At 53.5% G+C, this 18,375-nt stretch overlaps 1 protein-coding gene across 6 annotated transcripts; it reads left to right on the forward strand.

The window, feature by feature from the left end:
• Nucleotides 1-266: 266 nt before the first annotated feature.
• On the forward strand, nt 267-18,245 carry cica (capicua transcriptional repressor a). Of its 6 annotated transcripts, none has more exons than XM_084696169.1 (20): nt 267-434; nt 3,192-6,940; nt 8,181-8,312; nt 8,448-8,601; nt 8,971-9,067; nt 9,215-9,397; nt 9,617-9,749; nt 9,906-10,084; nt 10,292-10,430; nt 10,599-10,666; nt 10,848-11,745; nt 12,189-12,328; nt 12,464-12,624; nt 12,854-13,386; nt 13,599-13,834; nt 13,930-14,090; nt 14,325-14,476; nt 14,566-14,703; nt 14,903-15,028; nt 15,248-18,245. In XM_084696169.1, the coding sequence occupies exons 2-20, from the start codon at nt 3,352-3,354 to the stop codon at nt 15,520-15,522; spliced, it is 7,494 nt and encodes a 2,497-aa protein (XP_084552295.1). In that variant the 5' UTR covers nt 267-434; nt 3,192-3,351; the 3' UTR covers nt 15,523-18,245. The 6 variants fall into 6 exon arrangements, with proteins under 6 accessions (XP_084552295.1, XP_084552297.1, XP_084552296.1 ...); XM_084696171.1 differs by having other exon boundaries at nt 13,602-13,834; XM_084696170.1 differs by having other exon boundaries at nt 12,467-12,624.
• The last annotated feature ends 130 nt before the right edge of the window (nt 18,246-18,375 follow it).

The raw sequence follows: 18,375 nt of genomic DNA on the forward strand, positions 1-18,375 counted from the left end.
GAAACAAGCAGATACATTTTTCTTTCATTTCCCCGCCTACCTCTTGTTGCAGACACTCCTATTGGGTACCGCAGAGCAGCTCCTAAACAGCTGTTCCATGTTTTCCCACAGTATGATTTGACTGCATGCGGTGTCCATCAAATTTACTTAGTCGTGTAGCTCCACCCGTGGAGTTTGTCTCAGGGATATTATTGGCTACTGTACCCATTCGTGTTCTCTGATTGGCTACTCGGACTAGTTGTCAAGGCTCTGTGCTTCATTCACCATTTTGAGACTGTAGTGTAGAATGAAAAAGCAGTAGTTTTCCTCCTTTTAAGTTGCTTTGCCGAGGAAAATGACAGCACGTTAATCGTCAACCGCGGACTACAACCTATTCTGTACTATTTCCTACTGACTGAATTGACGTCTGACCTACATATAAAATAACTGTTTGGGTGAGTAGCCTGCATCCTATAAACATTTCTTCTGCAGTAGCCTACTGCAGTAGACGTTTCTGCTTTGTTGAGCATGCTACGTTGTTAGACGTTTGCTTCACAGGTCAGCTATAAATAATCGTTATTATAATGCTATTCACTAGTTAATAGTATTCTGCAAAGATAATTAAAGGAACGATTGGACACGGTGGTTCATTGAAAAGGGAGCGGTACGAGTGGTTATGTGGACTAGTAAGCATACAAACTTTTTCCCTTGAAATTATTCATCGCCATAACCATTAGACTTCCTAGAACTGTTTTCGCTCGTTGCGTTAGGAAGCTTTAGGCCAACGGCTTTTCACACCTTACTCCTACGTCTAGTTGTCATTTTCTATTCGATTCTTCTCGTGATTCAAATGTAGGTTGCCGAATCTATCATTCCCATGCCTTGCGGGCCTTGTTTTGATGTTACAATTCTTACTTTTGTAACTTAATGTAAAATGTAACAAATTTACACGCGCCAGGAGAATTGTTATAAAGTTGCGCCTAGTCTCGAGCTTCACGTTAAGAGGACTGTCACTTTAGATTTTCCAACTATTTACTTTGTTCTCAGTCTACAGCCGGATTGTTCAAGTTGCCTTAGATGTTGCCTATTAATGATCGTACTTTTAGTAAAAATGAACTACGTGTCAGCACACAATGTGTTTATACAGGCCTATCGTACCGTAAACTTGTCTAGAAAGGCACGATTTCTCCGATAATGTTTATTGACTAAATATTTTACAAGCGGCCTTGGAGTAGTTAGGCCTGCGTCACGGACCGGAGGGCCCTGTTCTGTAGTAAGCAGATTGTAATCTCCAAAACACTACGACCAATACGGGAGGTTGACACATACGGTACTATGCAGCTCAACTCAGTCGGCTTTCTTGACATCGTTGTTGTAGCCTACTATATAACTGTTGTTAGGCCCTGTTTAAAGGTATTGTAAGCTTGTGATATTTCATGGGATAGGTTGTTTGCGTTTGTTCAAAAGCCGGTTCACGTTGTCAACGATGCACTTTGTGCTGTACGAACTATAAAGTAGTTGTTAGCATAGGCCTACAACATCATTCAATACTACTACTCGTTAGCATGATGTACACATCGGGATCAGCGTGTAGACACAGGCCAGAAATGTACTTTAGTGACCATGTTATAACACACTCACTCAGACCCGCTCTAGAATACACAACGGGGCTAAAAAGACTCCTTACCCTTTGATTATTTTTCTGAACTATATCTCATTCAGTTTATGTAAGAACAGCTGCATTGTATTCAACGCTATCGCAATCTTTCTCAATGACTGAGTGCACTTATAAGACAACAATGTGGATCCTTTTAGCTTGAGAAAGTGTGTCAGTTCATTTCTTTATGATGACTGTTCTGTGAATACAATCTCATCATACCTCCTAAATAACATTTACATGTAGGCCTACAGGAATAGGCTGCATACTGATACCGACTAGGCGTATAGCCTTCCTTATCAAGCAAGGTTGTGAATATGTGTGGGTGTGGTGAAGAGTAGTTACGGAGGTGCCTAGTCAGACAGATATGAAAAAGAATGCCATACATTCAATAGTGATGTGACCAGCATTTGAAGGCTGCCACTTTCAGTAAACACTGACTTGCATGAACAGGCAGACTCACACATTTTGATAAGATATTCAGTTCAGTGAAGAATGTATCCCGTTTCTTTGATCCAGAGCACATTACTTTGTGCTATTTCAAGTTCTTTCTTGAACCTTTGTAGTCATGTGTGCGCTTTGTTTGATTTTGAGAACGCGGATACCTTATTTGCTGACAAGTCATGTTGTAGTGTCATGAATCATGATGTGGTGTTGTGGCATCTTACTGAAACTCCAAGCAGGATGGAAACTCAGTATTGGAGTAAATGAGCCATCTTATCCACTCAGTAAACTAGACCTACCCTTACTACTACCTACTAATAAGAAAACAAACTGGTTTGCTTTGGCTGGCTTTTTATTTGCCTAAGTCAACAACATCTTCCTCTTTTATGAGGAAGGCTAGCAGTGGCATCCTAGCGACATGGCTAGCAGTGGCTTCCTAGCGACACAGGGAAATCACAGACGGGAGAGAAAGAGAGAGGATGAGAAACGAGACACGGAGAAGCAGGAAGTTAGCTAATAGCGCATAACAGGAAATAGCCGTGCTGATTGTAGGGGCGGATTGGCTGAGCTATAAAACAGATAAAGGTCACTACGGGTGGGGGTGTGGTAGTGGGAGGAGAAGAGAGATCGAAGGAGAGTGAGAAAGGCGAGAGAGAGAGTGCTCTAGAAATGCCAATGAACTAGGAATTCCCCCACCTCCTCCTCCTAGCGCGCGCGCGCGTGTGTGTGAATAAGTGCTTAGACTAGTCTGGGCAAGTGTCCCGAAGTGTGTACACTGCTATTCTAGACATGATGTTTTCCAGTGTTACCATGTTCTACTGTCCAGCTGAGGTTTTCGCACTGCTATATTGGGAACGTGTTATTTTTATGTATCATATTAAATGGACTGGACTGTCATACTGTGAAATGTTTAGCTACTACTGAGGTGTAATGATTTTGTAAGGGATAAAGTCCATTGCTTTCAACTCTGAAATTGTGAAATTTGTAAGCAAACAAATTACTGAGCAAATCTTTCATTTTGAACAAATATTCAGATTTTGGGGTTGATGTTAACTTTGGGATGGATGTTGTTTTGAAGAAGTTAATCCTTGTCATTGTCATCTTCTATCAGGGTGTGTATGGGAAAGGAGAGAGCGAAGGTAACTGAATGAGAATAAAGTACGGGATGAGAGAGAAGAGAGGGGCAAGGAGAGAATAAAAGTAAAGAAAGAGAGACACCGTCAGTGTCCCGGTAAACAACAAACCACCGGGCTGACCAATCAGATGACAACATGAAGCCCATCAAGAAGCTAGGCAGGAGCTCCCCGCCCTCCACCAGGGCCAAGGGGGGGAAGAGGAGAGGGGTAGGGGGCGACAGCCTGGACGGGGGGGAGAAGAGAGACCATGCACCCTCCCCCAGGGGCCACCCCTCCCCAGATTCCTCTCAGGAGGAGCCAATTTTGTCACAGACCATGGGCCACGCCCCCCGAGAGGATAGTGGGAATGTGTCCGAGGAGCATCCTAGGACCCTGGGAACACACAACGACAGCAGCAGTGGCGGTAGCAGCACGGCCAGCGCCAACAACAGTCCTAACCCTGCCTCCAGCCGCAAGACCGCCACCTTCAAGGCCCGCGTTCCCAAGAAGAAGTATACCTCGGAGCACTGTGCCATCGCAGTCGGTAACCCCAGCACGCCACCCCTGCAGCAGAACAGCACCAGCAGCACCGTGGCTGGAGTCCACAGCAGTATGGTGGGCCGACAGTCTTCATCCTCCTCATCTTCATCCTCCTCCTCAGGCTCAGGTTCGATGACAGGAGAGAGTGGGGTACAGGGCAGAGACAGCAGGGGGGCAGGAGAGGAACACTCCATCCTCAGCAGAGTCCCTCAGGGCATTGCACCTGACCCCGCAGCCCTGGAGAGGGGGAGAGGGGCAGACAGGGAGCGAGAGGCGCCCCCCCCCAGCCCCGTGGTGCGATGCTCCTCCACGGACACGGCCAGCGAGCACTCTGCCGACCTGGAGGTCAGTGACCCGCGGCCCCACCCGGCTGACACACGCCCCCAACACCCCCCCCCAGGGGCCGCCCCCGGGGCTCACACACTCATGCATGCCCCCCGCAGCCTGCCGGAGGCCCTGGCCGAGACCCTGGCCAAGGGGCTGAAGAACCAACGCGTCTTGGCTCGGCAGGCGTGTGCGAGGGCAGGGTTGACGGGCGAGGAGGTGGAGCGGCGGAGGGGGGAGGGCGAGGCCGCCATGGACTTTGTGTTCCGAGCGGGCGTTGTGCGGAGGGTGAGCGGCGAGCACGGCAGCCTGGAGGTTCAACTGAACGGCGAGAAGGGCCTGTGCCGCTACCCGTTCTGCGAGGGCCCGCGAGAGGAGCCTGTCGACATCGTCCTGGATGCCCCGCCCCCAGGCTCCCAGCCAGTAGCCATCGGCACTGGCGTGTGCGTTCCGTTCGGAAGCGGGGCCGGCGAGGACGTCGGCGAGCCGCAGAGGCAGTGGTACCGGGAGGGCGTGATCACCCAGGTGGACAGCCACCCCGCCGTCGCATACCCCTACCGCGTGCTGCTGTGCGAGGACAGGAGAGCGCCCTCCGGCGGTGAGGACGGGGTCAGCAGGGCCGCCGCGGGCACCACGCAGGCCGTGTGGGTCTCCCGACAGAGCCTGCGTCTGCTGGTGCCCCCCTGGGACCTGGACCTGCCCGGGGGCGGGGAAGCAGGGCCGGATGGCGACGGAGAGAGGGGGATGGAGAGGGAGGACAGGGAGGAGATGGACGTGGAGCAGGAGCTGTGTCGTCTGAGTCGAGGGATGGCGCCGGGCATGGGGTCTGTGTTGGGGCGTGGTGGGCTATCCTACCCTGCCACAGCTCCACCATCCTCCTCCTCCTCCACCGTCAGCTCCCCTGTGACCCCCGCCTCTGTGCTCAGCCTGGGGCCCGCCAGAGACTGGGACAGGGACCTGGAGAGAGAGAGGGACATCCAGAGGAAACAGGAGAGAGAGAGGGAGCGAGAGAGGCCCAAACACAACCCCTTCCTTCCTCTCACCCCCGAAGAAGACATGGAGGTGTCCCACTTCAGCATGGTGCCAATTGGGGCGACCATACCAAGCGCCAAGGTCATGGGGGTGTCCCAGCACCGACCCATCCTCTCCAAGCCCCCCCCAGGCTACCTCAGCCCCCACCTCTCTGTGGTGCGGGGCATCGGGACTCCCCTGGGCCCCCACCTGGCCCTCAACCCGCACCCCCCTCCCTCCCCAGTGCTTCTAGGCCTGGATTCTGCCGCGGTGGGAATGGGGGTCATCTCTACCCCCCAGCTCCCCCCTCTCCCCCCTATCTCCTCATCCTCCTCCTCCAGACCCTCCCAGGAGAAGACTCCCTCGGCCTCCGGCGGGGGGGCGGGGTCGGGGTCGTCCTCCCGCTCCCGGACCCCTCTGACGGCCGCCCAGCAGAAGTACAAGAAGGGCGACGTCGTGTGCACGCCCACTGGCATCCGCAAGAAGTTCAACGGCAAACAGTGGAGGCGCCTGTGCTCCCGCGAGGGCTGCTCCAAGGAGTCCCAGCGCCGGGGCTACTGCTCCAGACACCTGTCCATGAGGACCAAGGAGATGGAGGCCAGCGGAGGGGGGGTCCGCGACCGCGGCGGCGCCAGCAGCACCGGCACCCTCACCCCCTCAGACCTGCGGCTCGGAGGAGGCAGGACTAGCTCCGAGTTTGACTGGGACGAGACGTCGAGGGACAGTAGTGAGGCCAGCAGCAGGGGCGGAGACTCCAGGCCCCGCCTCGTCCTCCCCTCGCTCCTACCCCAGGACCTGTCTCGCTTCGACTTTGACGAGTGCGAAGCGGCGACCATGTTGGTGTCCCTGGGGAGCTCTCGCTCCGGGACCCCCTTCTCCCCCATATCCAACCAGTCGCCCTTCTCCCCCAACCCCTCGCCCTCCCCTTCCCCTCTCTTTGGCTTCCGCCCTGCCACCTTCAGCCCCATCGCTACTCCGCCCTCCCTCACCCCGAGGCGCCACCGCCACCTCAGCGGCACCAAGATGGGCACCCCCGGCTCGGACCGCGAGCGCCACCTGTCGGGCATCGTGCCCACCTTCCAGACCAACCTTACCTTCACGGTGCCCATGAGCCCCAGCAAGCGCAAGCTGGATGCTCCCCCTCCGCCCCTGCCTGTGTCCCAGGACTACGCCAAGCCAGACCAGCTGGGGGTGCTGGTGGGCAGCGACGCCTTCCGCGTCCTCTCCCCCCAGAGCCAGCCCACCACCCCTTCCTCCCTCTCCTTCCCCCGTCCCCGCAGTGCCACCAGCCGCCCCCCCTCCTCCGCCGCCTCCACCCCCCCTCCCATGCTGGTGTCCCCCACTCCGCCCTCGCCCCTCCCCCAGGAGCCCAGCCCCCGTCGCCTCGTGCCCCTCCGGGACTCCCCCGTCATCGTCAGGAACCCGGACGTCCCCCTGGCTAAGTTCTCCGACGGCCCCCTGGCGAGGAGGGAGCGACGGAGCCGCGAGCTGAGCCAGCCCCCTCACCTGTCCTCTGGCCTTCAGGCGCCCGTCCCCATCAACGGCGCCGCCACCAACGGCGCCGTGCTCCTCCGGAACCCCACCTCCACGCTGGTCCTCGTCACCTCCTCCCAGTCGCTCACGCCTGCGACCTCCCACTCCAGCCCCGCCTCCAGCGGCTCCATGGCAGGCTCCGCCCTCTCAGGCTCCGGCACCGGGGGCAGGGAGAGAGACAGGAAGTCAGGGGGGCACCAAGATGGCATTGGGGGGGTGCTCCCCCAGCCGGTGGCATGCCACCCCTCCCCCACGGCTCTGCTGCCCCTCATCCTGCCGGCTGAGTCACCTCATCCTGCCCCTCGCAAGGACATCATCATGGGACGCCCGGGCACAGGTGAGAGGGGATACATGGATGGTTAGATTAATGCATGGATTTATTCATTTGTATAGTCATTGATAATGAATACATAGATGGCTGATAGACTGGTTTAATGTTTGGCGGATGGAGAGAAGACTGCTGATGTAACTCTCTGACAGGCATGCTCTTTAGTGAAGCGTTAATGTTGCTGCTTCGTGGACGGTATAATTAGCTCTTTCTGAGCAGGAAGCTGCCCATGTGTGGGCTGCTGAAAAAACAGGACCTAAAGATTTTGATTTTATTTCATTTAGAGGAGCTGAAGGTGTGTTTTGGCTGTGTGTGTGTGTGTGTGTGTGTGTGTGTGTCTGTTGGGTAGGGTTATAGAGTGCAAGTTCTTGGTCATTGTGCTCGCTAGAGTTTCAGTGAAACTTTAAAGGGAGTATATATAGACATGTCTAGACATATAAGACTGGAGGAGGACAACAATAAGTAGACGAACGCACACACAAACACCATGTCACGTGTTTGTTTTTCATCCTAATCAACTGAAAAGGAGTCCTGGTTTTGCAGTGTTGTCATAGATACTCCGTCTGGCTGGGAGTGCAGTAAAGCGTGGATTTCTGCCAAATCTAACGCTGATATCATAATTCACAATTGTCTCCTTCACCTCTCACTTTAGGCAAACTCCTTTGAAGGGTGAAAATAGCTCATGCATATTCATACAAGTTAACGCCTGCAGGTGGCAGAGGACGGAATCCCTCCAGTTTGCTCCTCGATGCTCCATAGGGCGTGATGCTGTGGAGAGGGCAGAGGGGAAGGGCTGGAAGGAAAGGGATGGAGACAGTAGAGATACAGAGAGGTTGTGGGCTCATGGTCTCGTGTCTGTCTAGACGTGCGGTCTAGTCTGGTGTATATGGTATAACAGACTCCCGCATGATCACATGATGGCCAGGGAGGGGGGGGGGGCTCGGCCTGGGGACTTCACACTGACTTCAAACACACACTTCAAAGAACCAGCCTGTCAGAACAGCCTGTAAACACACACACACTCGTTTGTGTCCTCCACCAAGGAAACAGGCTTCCTACTACACTTTTCTGATTGTATCATATGTATTGCCTAAGAACCAGCCTGACAGCACTTCTCCTCCAACAGCTCAGCCGATGGAGAAGTTGATATTCTTTTGTAACTGGACCCGAAACAAATCAATGTACTTTATCTATTCCACATTGACAGGAGTCTTCCCCCTTTCTCCCTCCTTTTGTACTCCTCCCACAGTTTGGACCAATGTGGAGCCCCGGTCAGTCCCTGTGTTCCCCTGGCATTCATTGGTTCCTTTCCTGGAGCCCAGCCAATCGGCTGCTTCTGCCCACCCTGCTGATAGCCAAGAGCTTGTCAATCAAAGCAAAGGTGTTCACTACATTTTTCCTCTCAAGTTGAACAGTATTGCTAGTTAACAGTGTTACCTATTGTATTCCTAGTTGACTATGTGGCATTTACTTTGTACTGGAAACCAGCTGAGAGGTCTGGGTTTTATTTTCCCAGAGCCTCGTTGTGCCTTGGCCCTGGTGGGTGATGGGCAGGCGGCTCCACCAGACACAGAGCGGGGATCTCCCTCATGCCCGCCTCCCGCAAGCGACAGCCAACCAGCAGAGAGGGGCATAGCTGACAGCGAGACAGAGAGTGACGCAGATGACCCGTGAGTAAAGATGATGACAGCAATTATCTGTCTGTCTACTTTCTAGACACCCAAGGACAACGTACCCACAATGCAGTAGAAAGTACAAAATTGCAGTAGAAAGTACAACATGTATGATTTTGAATCAAAGAATTCTTGTCTTCTTGCCAGTCAATGAACACAGTAAGTCTTTGCAGAACACATTGTGAATTTTCATAATAGACAGCATTGAATACAGGTACATGATGGGGCTTCACTCAAGTGAACATAGATGCTGCCGAAAATCTGTAAAGTCACTGATGTTTTCTTTCTAATCTTGCATTTCAATCATTTATTAAACAATCTGACCCAACTGGGACATGATTTATGAAAGGAAAACTGACCCTGCAGGTTCTTCCCAAGTGTGTCAGAACCTCCATCCTCTGCTGGTCCTATGAAGCGCCGAACACAGTCCTTGAGTGCGCTTCCCAAAGACGGAGACAGGAAGGTCAGTCCTCCCCGAGAGAGACATAACTCCATCCCACATCCGACTTTCCATCCCTCTGTCTTTTCCGTGTGTCCTTTGTTCTAATGCAGGCCTGCCTTTTTTCTGTCTCTCTCTCTCTGTCTCTCTTTCTCTCTCTCCATCCCTTAGAGGGAAAAGGACCACATTCGGCGGCCAATGAACGCGTTCATGATCTTCAGCAAGCGCCACCGCGCTCTGGTCCACCAGCGGCACCCCAACCAGGACAACCGCACGGTCAGCAAGATCCTGGGGGAGTGGTGGTATGCCCTGGGGCCCAACGAGAAGCAGAAGTACCACGACCTGGCCTTCCAGGTAGGACGCGCCCCTCTCGTCCAATGCACATGGGATGTCCAGTAGATGTGTGCTTGAATTTGTACCCTCTCTGTCTCCGCCCTCTCTCTCTTATCACTCTCTGTTGCAATCTGTCTCTCTGTTGCACTCTCTCTCTCTCTCTCTCTCTCTCTCTCTCTTTCTCTGTATTTATCTCTCTTTCTCTGTATTTATCTGTATTTATCTTTGTCACTCTCTCAGGTGAAGGAGGCCCATTTCAGGGCTCACCCAGACTGGAAGTGGTGTAACAAGGACAGGAGGAAATCTCTGTCTGAGGGGCGGGGCACTCCGGGCGCCAAGGAGGCCCGCGAGAGGAGCATGTCTGAAAGCACAGGTGTGTGTTTGGGTGGTATCACAAGTTCTCTGTGCACACACCACGTTTGGAAAGGCTGTCGCAGGATTCATCTTTCACCTCTTCCATGTACCCTCTTTCTCCTCCTCTCCTCCTCCTCTCCTCCTCTTCTCCTCCTCCTCTCCTCCTCCTCCCCAGAGCCCCCTCCGGTGTCCCAGGCGTCGGAGGGAAAGGCCGTGGCCTCAGGCTGGGCCGGCGGTGGGGCTGAGCGGCGAGTGGGTGGCCTCTACGGAGCCCAGCTGCCACGCCCCCGAGCGTTCTCCCAGAGCGCGGTTCACAACCTGGAGAGACAGGAGCCAGAGACAGGCCTGGAGAAGGTAGACTCAGACGCTTCTGTCGTCTCCCTTTAGTTTATGCGGAGGATTTACATTATTCCTGTCCAATCCTGTCCATTATTCCTGTTTTTGCTGGAGGATGTTTCAAGGGTTTTAGAATATTAAGTGATCTTCCCTTTCTTCACCCGCCTTTCTCTCTCAATCTCTCTCTCTCACACACACACACACACACCATCTCCCTCCTCTCAGTTGTGTCAGGAAGGGGCAGGGTCATTCCATAGCCGTCTCCCTCCCCTCTCTCTGTTGCAGCGCAGGACTAGCGAGGATGTAACCAGCGACGAGGAGCGCATGGTCATCTGTGAAGAAGAAGGGGATGATGATGTCATGGGTAAGGTCACTTCCTGTGTCGAATAGGTCATTTGTGGTCCCAAGGTGTCACACTGCCATTGGGGCCATGACCATAGGACCTGGCTGTTGTCATATGATCCCCCCTCCCCCTGCTCTAATGTCCCACCCCTGACCTGGCTGTTCTGTCTGTGTCCACCCTCCCCTCCAGAGGATTCCATAGACCTGAAGTGCAAGGAGAGAGTCACTGACAGTGAGGAGGATGAGCCTGATGGACAGGTACAGCGCTGGGTTCTGCTTCACTTCACTTCCTTTTTTTCCAATTTCAGTTCTCTCTCTCTGTGACAGAAGAGATATCCCCATATTTCCTGTGTGTGTGTGTGTGTGTGTGTGTCTGCCTGGTAAAGGGCACACAAGGACATTCAGTTAAATCTTGTCTTTGATCCCCCATCCCCTCCAGGGTGGCAGCCAGACGGGGGTGCACTCCTCCCTCCCCTTCTCCGCCTCCACCCAGGAGAGCGCTGCGGGGGGCAGCACAGACAGTTCTGAGAGGAGGAGGAAGAGAGGGATGGAGGGAGGGGAGGAAGGGAGCGGAGGATCTAAAAGAGGAGTCGAGGCGGCGGGAGGAGGAGGAGGAGGAAAAGTAGGAGGGGGGCAGATTCCGGCTGACTCCTCCTCTGGGTCAGTCCTGAACACGCTGCCCACCCCTACTCTGGGACATGGTTTCAACCAGGTGCTGGGTGCTGTCTGCGTGGCCCCCACCATTGTGACCAATGTGGTACGACCCATCACCAGCACGTCCATCCCAATCGTCAGCAAGCCAATGGAAGGACCCGTGGCTCTCAGCGCACTCCCCCAAGAGAAAGCCACCCTTCTTATTGGAGGAGCGGGAGCAGGAGGCGGGACAATCACAGCAGGGGGTGGGTACCTGTCCTCAACCTCCCCCAATTCGGTCAGTGTAGGCAGGGTTGGGCCTGGGGGATTGGTCACCAGCCTTGTTCTGGGAGGACCTTTCCCTGCCCAGCCAGCCATTCAGCTGATAACACCTCCCCACCCGCTCTCCTGCACTGCTCCTAGCCTCTCCCACTCCACCTTGCCCCTCCCCCTGCTACAGCCACAGTTCCTCCCCGCCTCCTCGCTCACGCCCCCCGGCGCCAAACAGCCAGTCACACAGCTCCAGTACATCTTGCCCACCCTCTCCGCCAGCAGCAACCCCAAGAGCCCCTCCCCCCAGCTACCCCAGCAGCCAACCAGCATCCTCGCCCTGCCCTTCTCCCCGCCCACCCATGTGTCCCTGGCCAATGGAGTGCACTCGGGGGCAGTGGCAGCAGTGGGAGGGGTCAGCCCCGCAGCAAGAGGTGAGATAGAAAGTAGGGTCCAGCTGACGGGGCTGATGTTAATGATGGAGCGCGTAGAGTGTTTTTAAACATGGTGGATGATAGGGACGCTCATCTCTGTTCTCATCGCCAGTCTCTTTGTTCTTATCTGTCAGGTTGATAGCTGATGTGTATGTATACATAGGCAGATATGAATATATACTGTGTGCACTGTGTAATAGACATTACTATGAAACAGTTGTATGTATTACATGCACAAGAATATCGTAGTGTCACTGGTCAATGAAAGCTTTAAACGTCTCAACATCTCTTTCTCCCTTACCCTCTCTCCATCCATCCATCCATCCCTCCTTCCTTCCCTTTCTCTCTCTCTCTCTCTCTCTCTCTCTCTCTCTCTCTCTCTCTCTCTCTCTCTCTCTCTCTCTCTCGCTCTCTCGCTCGCTCTCTCTTTCACCCTTTCCCAGTCCAAGCACAGTCTCCAGTCTTGCAGAGCAAGATGATGGTTCCCATGGCAACAGTGAGAACAGGTTCCACTCCTCCTCAACCTATTTCCCTGGTGGCCCCGCCCCTTCCTGTGCAGAATGGCATCCAGACAGGAAACAAGGTTTCGACAACTATCAGTCACATACAAACAACATAGAACCATAGGAGGTTCTGTTTATGATATCCCATGGGATTTAACAATGAAATTTTCCTTGGCTAATCTTTAGTAAATATATCTGTGTTTGTCCACGTTCAGCAGATAATCCAGATAGCTCCCATGCCAGTGGTCCAGACCAACGTCCATCCCACTGGAGCAGTGCACACTGGGAACCCCTTCCCTGTTTCCATGGCAACAGCGTTGATGGCGCCGGGCTCCGCCCCACCTCAGACGGTGCTGCTGAGCTCGCCTGCGACGAGGTACGAGGAGGGCCCCCCCTCCCCTACTGACATGCTCACTGTGACCTCAGACAGTGGACTGCTTGAAGCATACGTACGACTGGTTGAACATGAGAGAATCTGTATCTCCACTTCCATGTTTGGTGTTTTGGATGTCAGGACATGTGCATGGTCCTCTATTGACTGGCAGGACTGTATGTACCCATTGTATGTATCAGCTGACCCTTTCCCCCTCCTCCTCCTCCTGTAGGATCACCTATGTTCAGTCCCCCCCTGGGGTGGTCTCCACGGCAACCGTCCAAGCCCCACCCCCTCCAGACCCCGCCTACCTGCCATCTCCCCTGGCAACGCTGGGCTTCACTGCCATAGCCCCAGCAGGCCATACACTGGTTCAGCCAATCGTAGCAGGCCAGCCTCCCATGCTAGCTCCAGCCCCTCCCCGGTCAGCTAACGGCAGCTGTCCATCACAACCTTCCGGCTCCATGGCTCCAGGAGCCCATCACCAGTTTCTCACTGCCATTTACCCCTCCCCGAACGTCACTCTGGCGACTGGAGTAGTCTCTGTGGCGACGGCGCCAGTGGTCGCCACAGCTGCCGCTCTGGCTGGTGTCCCGGGGGCGCTGGCACAGCCCACTAGCGTGTGTCTGCAAGGGCTGATGCCACACACACTGCTGGGGGAAGCAGAGCCCGGGCAGGAGGACACGGGAGAGAGGCAGAGAGGGAAGGAGAGGGAGATAAAGAAGGAGAACCTGGCCGACTGTCACACTGACGTGGAGGCGACAGGTACGTCACACCTTGGCGTCTGACTGGCCGTCTGTGTCCATGTCCTGGTCCTTGTCCCACAGCTGCTCCATCAGTCAGTACTGTCACTTGTCCTGTGCTGGCAGCAGCTCTCCTGGTATAGAACAGGGTGTTAGTGATTGTGTTAGTTCAAACTGTATCCACTCTGGGTTGTTAATCAGTCTCTTTGTGTGTGTGTGTGTGTGCTCCACCAGCAGGTGTAAAGGAGGAGAGAGGAGCCCCTCGACGCATCAAAGAGGAGAACACCAGCGAGGACTACGACTCCCCCCGCGAGAAGCCGCAGACCAGGGTCAACCGGGAGAGAGAGGGCGGCTGGGAGAGGGAGGTGAAGAAGGAGAGTGAAGGGGGCAGCTGGGAGGCCGAGAGGCCCAGGGAGAGGGACGAGCGCAGCACACCGGACGGGGACGGCAGAGGAGGCAACAGCAAGGAGGTACGACACCCGCACGCACCGCACGCAGACGTGCATCGCTCTCTCACTTTGTTGATCTCTCTTCTCACACTTTCTATCTCTCTCTCTTTGTTCAGACTGGACCCAGGGACTCCCTCCCTCGCTCCCCTCCGCCCCCTCCCTCAGGATTGGACACTCCTCTGCCGCCACCTCCCTGTGACCGAGACCCCGCCCCCTCTGCCAAGAGGATCAAGTTCCGCCCACCGCCACTCAAGAGGACCCCTGACTCAGTTGACAAGTGAGTGACAGGATGAGTGACAGGATGAGGGAGTTTGAGAGAAACAGGAAGCGTTCATTATGACCACGATTCACGACGAGCTGTGTTCGTGATACCATCGATGACTAATGAAAGAGGCAGCTATCTAGCTGAGAGTAGAAAACGTCATTGTCCAACTGCATCCACAAACTGAACAGGTTGTCCTGGTGTGTGGTGCTTTGTTCCGACCGTCTCTCTCCTTCCCCTCGAGCCCAGGGTGCTCTCGGGGTCCTACTTTGAGGAGCGCTTCGCCGAGCTGCCCGAGTTCAAGCCCGAGGAGGTGCTGCCCTCCCCCACACTGCAGAGCCTGGCCACCTCGCCCCGCGTCATCCTGGGCAGCTACCGCCGCAAGAGGAAGAACTCCACCGGTGAGAGGGGAGGATGGGAAGCGATGAATGGAGGAAGAGAGGGAGAGATAGGTGGAGATCCGTCATGACAACCCTTTCCCTTCTCCCAGACCTGGACTCGTCGGCAGAGGACCCCGGCTCCCCCAGGAGGAAAACACGCCGTCTGTCCAGCTGCAGCTCCGAGCCCAGCACTCCCAAAAGCGCCACCACCAAGTGTGAGGGGGAGATCTTCACCTTCGACAGAGCCGGTGTGTAGGAAACGCCGTGACCTGCCGCAACAGCGCCCGACCTCCAAGAAAGAGTGTTCAGTTGACCTGAACCTTTTTCTGTCCTCCATGTTACTCCTCCCGTTTTCTTTTCCTCTCATGTGACCCCTCTCTCCGTCCTCCGTTCTTCTTCTCCTCCTCCTCCTCCTCCACCACCTCCTCCTCCTCCTCCTCCATCCAGGAGCAGAAACCGAGGATGTCCTGGGGGAGTTAGACCGGGTCCCCTTCTCTTCCCTGAGGAGAACCCTGGACCAGCGGCGCGCTCTGGTCATGCAGCTGTTCCACGAGCACGGCTTCTTCCCCTCAGGTAACACCGCCTGCCCCACATGCCCCCGCTCCCTTTGCCGCTTACGGTTCACTGTGTTTTCACACAACCTGTGATCTGCAACCTGTGACCTTCCATCGATCTGTCAGTGATGGTTTGTTGGGTTTCCATTCGCTTCTGCGTTTTTAAACCTGTCCGTTCCAGCTTTCAAACAGGTCAGTCACATGGTCATTAAGTTGTTGTTGACCCTTCCCACCCCAGCTCAGGCCACAGCAGCCTTCCAGGCCCGCTACTCAGACACCTTCCCCACCAAGGTGTGTCTGCAGCTCAAGATCCGCGAGGTCCGGCAGAAAATAATGCAGACGGCCACGCCCGGGACCGCCGACCTCGGGGGACCGACAGGGGGTGCAGCAACCGGCAACGACCCCGCCTCCGCTGGTGCACTGGGCTCAGCCAATCCTCAGGCCCGAGAGGACAGCGGGGCGGAGCCAGGGGAGAGACGTCGGAGCCCCGAGGAACCCAGGAGCGAGGCGTAGGGGTCCTGCCAGGGGAGAGAAGGTCGAGGAGCGGAGAGAAAAGAGAGAGACTGTGTAAAAAGTGAGGAATGAGTGTTGACCCCCGAGCATGTCCTTGTACGCGTGGTAACAGGACTCCCTGTGGCGTCAGCGCTACACTGGCACTACACTCAGCACATTTGTAGTTTGTATTTTAACACAGAGGCTTCTTCTCTCACTCTCTCTCTCACTCTCTCTCTCTCTCTCTCTCTCTCTCAAACACACACCATATATTCACACAAATATTGATATACACATGCTCACACAGCTTGGTGCAATCTCTGGCGTGTACAAGGCTCAGCCACACACACACACACCTCCCACCAAGTAAATCAGACTGTTACTACGGGATGGCATGCCCAAGAGCTGTCACCAGAACCACACACACGGCACTTTGTCACTGGTGCAGAGGCAGGATGCAGGATGCCAGCTCTCTGATGCCATTGATTTGACCCCACCCCCCACCTCCCCCATTCAGCCCTGTGGGGGGAGGGGCAGGATTTAATAACCTCTGACCTCCGATGATAATTCCACAGCCCCTCTATGCTGCAAAACAAGACAGCACTGAACTGGACACACACACCTCTCACCGCATACACTTCACACACACACAGTCAGTAAACCCAATCTCATCTGACCAAGCCACTGCAATGGCCTGCACAGTTATAGGGACTGTATAAAAATGTTAAAGAGACTTGAACATGGATCGACCTCCTCCATTTCCTCCTCCGCAGAGATTAAATGTAACTCAGTGTGACTGACCAATCAATTACCTTGTTCATTGCCATGACAACTGACATGGTGAGCTCCCCGTGGCTGGAGGTGATGCAGTGTGTTGGAGTTTCAACCTCATGGCCACCGATCCTGTCTAAAGAAGCAGAGCAACGACACCAATCACCAGTTGACTCCCCCTAGCAGAGCACAGGGAAGACCAGACAAGGAGGTTTGTCCACCGTGATTGGCCGGCCCAGATTGATTCACGCCACTGGCAACCACAGACTCGGCCATCCCTCAGAGAATAAACTGGTATACAACAAAACAAAGCGAGATAGCTAGATTTTTAAAACAACCTTCCTTCATCATTCACCCAGTGGATATGTTGCTTTCTCTCGTGGTTTTGCCGTGAAAATAACATGTTTCATGTGGCCTGTTGCTCTTGTGGCTCTAAATGGTGTTTCTCCAGCATAAACTGTTTAGAAGGGGGCCCGAGAGCGCCTTTTGTCCCGCTCATGAGGAGTTTATTTCTGGCCGTTCCGCCCCCTCTCCTCCCATGACTGGTCACTAGGCTCACCAAGGAGGGTGCAGGGAGTGCTTGTTTTTAAACGTCAAAATCAGGTGTTTGCACAACATGTGGTCTCTGACTGCAATTAAAAATCAGGAAAGTATTGTTTTTAGAGATTGTTTTTAGTACAATTATAACCTTGTTCTGTCGTGTTAACAATCTCCCTCATTCTTCCACTCGGAGACCCCTTCCCCACCTCCTTTTCCTCATTCTCTTTCTCTTCCATATCCACCTCTTCTTATTGTCTTCTCCCTCCTTTTGCACCTCGTCCAGCTTGCTTCTCGTCCTCGTGTTGTCCTTCCCTTTGTCCTCTTCCTCCTTTTCTCCCTCATCCTCCTTCCCCTCTTCATCATCTTCCTCTTCTACCCCCCTGTTCCTCCTCCTCGTGTCCTCTCTCTCTCTCTCTTACTCTCTGTTTCTCCAATGTGGTTAGAAAGTGCCCTTCAGCCCTGGTTCCAGGGTGAGCATGGTTCTTTAGCTCAGGATGGCTCTGGTTAGGGTTCCATCAGGGACAACACATCCTAGACCAGCAAAGGGGGGTGTTCTCTAAAGCCCCCTTTTCCTCCTCCAACTCCTTTTTCCTCCTCTCCCACTCCTTCCTGCTTCCTCCCTTAGTCACTTTATTTCTCTCCCAGTAATGGTGCAATAGGACTTTCTGAATGGGTGATAAGTTATTTGGGTCTGTGCCATAGATATTGACAGTACAGTGGACCCACTATAGAAACGCTGGTGTATAGAAGAGGAAACCTCAGAAATAATCTACTATTGAAGAGATTATAGAAGGCGAGTATGTAACTTACTAAAAGTCAAAGAAAATTCAAATAGCACTTTTGCCTCTTCACGCATTTGGCGAAGAATGGGGGTAATTATTATATGGGTATATCTTTATTTCTCTGTGTAAACAGTTGGATGTGTGTGTGAAAAATATATATTTCCATAATATGTGCATATAGAGGGTGTGTGTGTTTGTGTGTGTGTTTGGGCTCATGCATTCACAGTATGGACGTTGACTGACCCCTTCTGGTTCTCTCACACTGCGTACAATAATACATTATCAACCTTATAACATATAGTTTCTATGGTCACACGAAGACTATTGAATGCTCTCTTGACTGTTATAGTGTCAGGTAATTCAGGATTAAACACAATGTATCAGTTATTCAAATGCCAACAGGTGAAAGTCTACTTGACATGCGTTATACATGCATGTGCACACTCACACACACATGCACAGACATATACACACACATGTATGCGTGTCCACCGTATGATTGTGCTTAAAAAAACTATCCTTACTTTGGAGAAGGAATTTTAGAATGAGAGAGATGGGTGTAAGCTCATAAACAGGCATGTTGACCATGTGCAATATTTCTAAACAAAAAAAACAACAAAATATTGAAAACATTAAAGACCTAACACAATATTCTTTATTGCTTGTGCTTTATTCTGAACGTCATGGTGATCTGGTGTTTGTCTATAGTTTGTTGTTAGGAGGCTAAAAGAGAGAAGACAAATAAACGGTAGGACACGTGTAGCAGAGGCTACTACATCCA

This window comes from Hypomesus nipponensis, chromosome 4 (genome assembly GCF_054491055.1).
Source record: "Hypomesus nipponensis isolate SF chromosome 4, ASM5449105v1, whole genome shotgun sequence".
In the NCBI taxonomy this organism is placed as follows: Eukaryota; Metazoa; Chordata; class Actinopteri; order Osmeriformes; family Osmeridae; genus Hypomesus; species Hypomesus nipponensis.

What these genes read in the sequence shown, in the direction of transcription:
- cica (XM_084696169.1), top strand. Translation starts at nt 3,352, where the DNA reads ATGAAGCCCATCAAGAAGCTAGGCAGGAGCTCCCCGCCCTCCACCAGG. An exon ending in GAGAGTGACGCAGATGACCC is followed by an intron (nt 8,602 to 8,970) that starts GTGAGTAAAGAT and finishes CTGACCCTGCAG; the next exon opens with GTTCTTCCCAAGTGTGTCAG. An exon ending in ACCCCTGACTCAGTTGACAA is followed by an intron (nt 14,091 to 14,324) that starts GTGAGTGACAGG and finishes CCTCGAGCCCAG; the next exon opens with GGTGCTCTCGGGGTCCTACT.